Raw genomic sequence first — 7,119 nt, forward strand, 5'->3', positions numbered from 1 at the left:
ATCTACAACTGAACAAATGTTTAAGTATTAATCACTAAATGTGGTCCTACTTGAAATTCTGAACGTTTTGCTATTTGTAAGTAGTTACATTCTAAAAGACGTCATCTCTTAGTGCAGGAGACTACACTTCTGTGGTCAAGAAATGAAGGCCAAACTAGTGCACAGACCAGCTGCTGCTGCTTTTAGTCACTGTTTCTAAAGAAATACTGGTCTTAGGTACCGATACATTTACAACTTGTTGGTAGTCTTACAGATAGAGGACAAAAGACCTCATAAGAACAAATGAGAAGCCATGAAGTATATTTCACTTCATGCTCTTTGTATTACTGGGTGCAGGAATGTTCTATAAACATTAGGTAAATTTGAGTTGTTGAACTAATTTTAAACAAACATTTTCTTAATTTACTCTGAGAATTAAAAAGCAAAAACAAAACTGGTAAATGCCTTGGAATAGCTGGGTTATTTTTAAAGCTATACACCAATACCTGGACTTTCTGGGCCTGTCCTTTGCTGGGTCCAGATCCTTTTCTGGTTCTTCTTGTTTTTTGTTATACTCCTTTTCTTTCACCTCACTTTCGGTGCCCTGGGCTGCTTCTTTGGAGTTCTCATTCTGGCATTCAGTTGTTTCTTGAGAGAAGAATAATAGACTTTGGGACCAGACATTCACAGAAAAGAAAATCCCAACTCATGAGGAATAGCAAGATATCCAGTACTCTACCCTTAGGAGAAGCAGGAGGACAGAAGCAACTAAGAAAAGAGTAACTGGGGGCCTTCCTTCTGGTGGATACACCACTTCCATGGCCCTCACTTTGCTGCTGCTTGATCATTTTCGCAATCACATTATTCATTCTTTTCTAGTAGATCTGTCACCCTGTGCTACTGATTACTTCTGGTCAAGGATCAGAATCCTCTGAGTCTGATGCATTCTGGATGTTTTGGTCAGAACTTTCTTGCCAAAATGTTTCGCCTCAATAACAAATTCTATGGGGAAGCTCATTAGTTCCTCAATCCCCTGAATATTTCATTTTGACCAAGTGTTCCTGTATGAGTTCATAATGTTTTGGGATTAACTTTTTAAGAATCTTGCCATTTAAAAAAGCCATGAACTAAATATGAGGTATACCATTTGCTTGTTCTCTTCCATGTCCTCCCCAACTCTCTCGAACACCTGCCTCCACTGACCTTCACCTATGGGCTCATAACTGGCACCAATCATCTCAGACCTCTTACCAGGGTTGGTAGAGTGCAGCTTATTTTCCCCCCGGACCAAAGAAGTTGTTATGGAGTTGGGCTTCTACTGGGCCCCCCTGGCCTTTGATTCAGAGGCCTTGACTCCCGAGGCCCCCTGCTCTGAGCCTGCCCCCTCCTTGGGATCCCTGGTCCCCAGACCCGGCCTGCAGCTGCCAGTGTTTCCATCCACCCCAAATCCACCCCCCTCCACCCCTCGAGGCTCACCCGCAGGCGCGGCTGGCTCCTGCGCCATTTCCCACAAGCTGGATTCCTCAGACTCTTTGGCGGCCATCTCCGATAAAGAGGCCTCCTGGGCTTCCTCGGCCTCCTGGGCTTCCTCCACCGGCCCTGCCCCTGGTCCAACCGACGTGCCAACCGACGGCACCTGGACCTCGGGGAACCCGGCCGTGGCGGCCGAGCTGAGATGAGACAAGCGGGGCCGGGGCCGGCGCGGGACCGGCACTTGGACATCAGAGGGTCGGACGAGGATGTGGTTGTTGTGGTACAAACGGTTGAGCACTGAGTGTACCAGCCCCATGAACGTTAAGCGGAAGGTGAACATGGGGAAGTGGCGTGCGCCCACCATGCGGTCCACGCCGCCCTCCTCTTCCTCCTCTTCCCCCTCCTCTGCCGGCCCGATGTCTGAGTCTTCCTCGGTGCTCCTGCCCTCCATGGCCGCCTCCCTCAGGCCTCCTGAGGCCCCCACGACACCACCCGCCTGGGCCTCAGGCATGGCGTCACCCCCGCGAGGCCCGGAGTTGTGGTCCACACCTTCGCGGGCTCCGGCCTGTGCCCCTGCCGCACCTGCTGGGCCTTCCTGCCTGCCAGGGGCCGGATCTCCATCCCCCGTGGTGGACATGGCAGCGGGCAGTTACCTCAGCTGGGCAGGCGACAACAGCAGTGGCGCAGGTGGTGGCACCAGAAATGGCTGCCCTGAGCGGAGGCTGAGGGCAGTGAGAAGGAATGAGGCAGTCACTGAAGGGACCACAGAGGAGGCCCCACGACCGGGAGGGTAGGCGGCCAACAGCGGAAGCGACCCCCGGAAGCCGGGCCTCAGGCAGTGGAGCCAGGCCACAGTTGAGGGGCGGGGCCAGAAGAGTAGACAGGATCACGCGCCGCCTTGTCACGAGCGTTGGACTCATTTGCTGACAAACAAAGATTGACGTGCTCTGTGTCCAATGAACGGCCAAGGCCCTTGGTTGTCAAATTGCTCACAGTTGCCTTCTTGTTCTTTGACGCCTTAGGGTTCTGACATGTGTTGAGGTCGTCTAGGCTCCTGTCCTTTATGTGATTGTGCAGGAAATTATTTATGAAGGCATCCTGGGCCATGTGAACTGTGAGAAATTTCCCACCTGGGAATTTCCACCTGGTAATGGCTCATGTGAATAGAGACAGGGTCATAAAAATGTTGTATATCTCAGATGTTAGCAGTACTAAAAACTTCTCAAGAAGAGAAAGAGAATTTGGACGATTTAACTTGGTTAAAAATAGTTGGAAAAGAGTAGACAAATTGAAATGAATGCAGTCAGAACTGAACGTCGAAGAAGTGTTGAAGAAGTTAGGAGCTAGAAGGTGTATAATGAACCCAGACAAATTCACTTAAAGCTTTGAAGACTGAATAAAAAAGAGGTTTCTTTAAAAGATCAGGTCATCTCCTAAGAGCTAAGCATGACAGACATTAAAAGGGCCATCTTCTTAGGATGTTTCAGAGGTAACAGTCCCAGACTTTTTATTGATCTCAAGATCCACTTAGTCCAGACCTCAAGTGTAATTTTGAAAATTACACAGAAATTAACTGCTTTTACAGTCATTCTGTAAAAAAAGTTTTGTAGCACTAAAAATATTTTTTGAAAAAGACAGTAAATTACATCTGGATATTACATTCAGGGAAAATACTAATAAGTCTCATAATTGTAAAGAGGGATTTTTTTTTCTTTCATTAATCCAACCAAATTTTAGTGTTTTTATTTTTCCTCTGTCTCACCTCAGGAATGGAGCATGGTGTTGCTGTAAATCATTGGTTTAAATTTGGAAGGCAATGTCAATAATCTCTAATCCAAAATTCTCATTATAAAGACAGCAAAAAAAAGGCAGAATCCCAATCTGAGGTTTGAGTTGGTTTAACATTTGCTGTCCTAAGTGATCTTGGAAGAGTTACTTATCATTTCTAGGTCTCAGTTTCATCATCTGTATAGGTGGAGTTCAATCAAAATATGAGTTAGGTAGATGGAACAAGATAGAATTATATTTAGGGTACTGAGCATTTGTTGAAAATGTTTTTTCAGTTTGATTTTGCCTTCTAAGTTGGTTAATGTTTCTAAGTATGTAGTTTTTCATTTTTATGTTGTAAAATCTAATGATATTTTCTTTTTTCTTGGTTTTAACATCATAAATTCAAATCTTTTCTCATCCAGAAATGAATTTTATACTTTATTCCTTTTGGATATCTTCTGAATGTTTAAATTTAACTCATTAACTTGGAATCAATAATGACACACAGTGTTAAGATTAAAATCTCAGTTGATTTTTAAACAGATCACCTATAATAACATTTGTTAAGTATTAATTCCCCTCTATAAGGATGCGTGGACTTCTGGGGTGGTGCTAGTGGTAAAGAACCTGCCTGCCAATGCAGGAGATGTAAGAGACATGGGTTTGATCCCTGGGTTGGGAAGATCCCCTGGAGGAGGGCATGGCAATCCATTCCAGTATTCTTGCCTGGAGAATTCTATGGACAGAGGAGCCTGGTGGGCTATAGTCCATAGGGTCACACAGAGTCGGACACAACTAAGGCAACTTAGCATGCACACACATAAGGATGTGTGGCCAAGTCCCCTTTAGCATTTTCTATAAAGATGGAAGAGATGCAAGAGAAACACAGATTCTCCTAGAGTTTCAGAGCTGGAAAGGCCTTCAGATATAGAATCTAAGACCATTCTTTTTTAAATGGGGAAACTAAGGTTTAGAGCTGCTAACTGGCTCCCCTAAAGTCATGCCAGTTAGTCAAAGAGCCAGGACTAGGACCAATCTCCTGACCTTTAATCTGGAATTGAAACATACCTCACACATCAGCTTTGGCCATCTTATTTCCTATTGAACTTGTCATAGAACAGTGTCATAGAACATCAACATCAGACATGGTCACTCTGAGACCGTACTGAAAGGAGACAAAATAGGACCAAAAACAAGGTAATACAGTACTAAACATCCCCCCATCTTGACTAAAATGAATGTCTACAACTTCTTTACCAATTACATCTTTATCCTGGTTCTAGTTTCCTCTTCCTACAGGTAAGATTTACTCAAATACCAATCAGACAATTGCCTCAGCTACCTAAAGACATCTAATCTAGGGCAAACCCCTCTTTCCTTGAAGGCAAAACTTCCCCAAATTATTCAACCAAACCCCAACCTCTGTAACAGGTTCTTTCTGATGCTTGTTAAGACACCACGTGGTTCCCCCATGATGTGTGTTCTCCCTTACTGCGATGAATAGCAAACTGAGCTCACTCAACTACAGGCATGTTTTGTGATCTTTGGCTGGAGGACACTGATGGTGTAAAACATTTCCATCTTTACACTGTAATGCATGAACTCAAACAAGTGAGTCAAAAGGCACTCAAAGTTTTTTTCTCAGAAAAGGCTTCTCAGAGGAGGGAGGTGTTAGACCCAAAAGATGGGCAACAGGCCCGAACAATAAAGACAGGATGTTGTCTCTGTGTGGCCCTTGTTAAAATGCGCTTGTAAACCCCAGTGGGCCCCTGGCTGTAAAAAAGCCCGTGGCCTTCCCTGATGGCTCAGACAGTAAAGCGTCTGTCTGCAGTGTGGGAGACCCGGGTTCGATCCCTGGGTTGAGAAGATCCCCTGGAGAAGGGAATGGCAACCCATTCCAGTACTCTTGCCTGGAAAATCCCATGGACAGAGGAGCCTAGTAGGCTACAGCCCATGGGGTTGCAAAGAGTTGGACATGACTTCACTTTCACTTTCACTTTAGGAATAGGAAGGTCCATCTAGTCAAAGCTATGGTTTTTCCAGTAGTCATGTATGGATGTGAGAGTTGGACCATAAGGAAAGCTGAGCACCAAAGAATTGATGCTTTTGAACTGTGGTGTTGGAGAAGACTCTTGAGAGTCCCTTGGACTGCAAGGAGATCAAACCAGTCAATCCTAAAGGAGATCAGTCCTGAATATTCATTGGAAGGACTGATGTTGAAGCTGAAACTCCAATACTTTGGCCACTTGATGCGAAGAACTGACTCATTTGAAAAGACCCTGATGCTGGGAAAGATTGAAGGCAGGAGGAGACGGGGACAACAGAGGATGAGATGGTTGGATGGCATCACCGACTCAATGGACATGAGTTTGAGTAAACTCCGGGAGTTGGTGATGGACAGGGAAGCCTGGTGTGCTGCAGTCTATGGGGTCACAAAAAGTTGGACACAAGTGAGTGACTGAATTGAACTGAGGGGTGGGAAAAGGAAGCAAATGTTTCTGGCCAGAGGGCAGATCTGGGTGATGTGATGGAGGTCCTGGGGTGAGGAAGGTGCTTAATTAGGGCACTCCCATTTCCTATCCCATGCTGTGACAGGACTGCCTCCACTCTTCTTTAGCGGAGAAGCACATACTCCCAGGTAGACAGGTTTTTTTCCCCCTCTATAGAAATTTTGACCCCATGGACTGTAGCCCACCAGGCTCTTCTGTCTATGGGATTTTTCAGGCAAGAATGCTGGAGTGGGTTGCCATTCCCTTCTCCAGGGGATCTTCCTGATCCAGGGATCGAATCTGGGTCTGCTATTTTTTACCATCTGAGCCACCAGGGAAGTCGCCCCACCCATGAAACCAGAGTATTAATGCTTTCTTTATTTCCTCCTATCTCTGTACATTCTTTTTTCAGAACTTTCAACAAGACCATCACTATTCACTTTAGAGGAGATAGCATGTTAACAAACAAAGCAAACAAAATAAGATAAATCATACAAGTGTCTTTCCAGGTCATGGAAAACTAGTCTGTCCACTTGAAGCTATAGGACAAACACTCCAGACCCTAGTCATTTAAGCATTCACTGGGCACATGTAAGCACCTACTATATACCTGGAACTATGTTAGAGATTGGGGACTCAGGTATCTAAGACCCATGGCTTGTTCTGGTTTATAATCTAGAGGGTTGGACAGACACTTGGGCAATGATGACACACTCCTTCAAATGCTATGACAAGGATGAGCACAAAGTGCTAAAGAAGCATGGGAGAGTGGATGATTAGCTATGGCCGGTAGATGAAGGGGGTGGGCTGGTGCCTGGGATAATGCTCAAGAGGGGGCATTTCAGGGGGTCCTGAAGCTAGGAGTTCAAGTGGCAGTAAAAAGGCAGGGGGCAGGGAGGTTACTATAGGCAAAGGAAGCAGCATGAACAGTGGCAAAGGTGTGTTGGTGTGTACCTAGCCACAGAGTAAAATGGCAGGAGTGTAGATCTGAGTGGCAGATGGGTCTTTAAAGTAGATAGGGCCATGAAAGTTCCAGTAAAGAGTTTGCCCTTTGCCCTGAAATGGAGGTTGGCCTCCAAAGCAAAAAAAAACATTGAGATGGCGGTAGAGTTAGCAGAAGAGTTTTGGTGCATTTAGGAATGAGTTGAGTCAAGAAAAGTTCTGCTAAGGCCCTCCAAGGTCTTTCGAGCAAGTTTTAGTATCCCACACTTTTCTTCTTTATAAAAATAATACATATTCTTTGTACAACAGATTAATAAAACACATAAGACTAAAGAGGGAATTAAAAAACCACACATATCTTGCCCACACAAATGAACAAGATAATAATAGAAATATAAGCAAAAGACATGTATAGATAAATCATAGATAAATACAAATGGTTTTGAAACATATGGACAAATGGCTT

General features: G+C 44.9%; 1 protein-coding gene across 1 annotated transcript; it reads right to left on the reverse strand.

Annotated features, from left to right (window-relative positions):
* Positions 1 to 121: 121 nt before the first annotated feature.
* On the reverse strand, positions 122 to 2,438 carry LOC110148895 (cancer/testis antigen family 47 member B1-like). Its single transcript, XM_070464056.1, has 2 exons — positions 1,456 to 2,438; positions 122 to 627 (listed from the first exon to the last, which is right to left on the reverse strand). The coding sequence occupies exons 1-2, from the start codon at positions 2,087 to 2,089 to the stop codon at positions 398 to 400; spliced, it is 864 nt and encodes a 287-aa protein (XP_070320157.1). The 5' UTR covers positions 2,090 to 2,438; the 3' UTR covers positions 122 to 397.
* Positions 2,439 to 7,119: the final 4,681 nt, after the last annotated feature.

Source organism: Odocoileus virginianus, unplaced genomic scaffold (assembly GCF_023699985.2).
Source record: "Odocoileus virginianus isolate 20LAN1187 ecotype Illinois unplaced genomic scaffold, Ovbor_1.2 Unplaced_Contig_12, whole genome shotgun sequence".
NCBI classification, from domain to species: domain Eukaryota; kingdom Metazoa; phylum Chordata; class Mammalia; order Artiodactyla; family Cervidae; genus Odocoileus; species Odocoileus virginianus.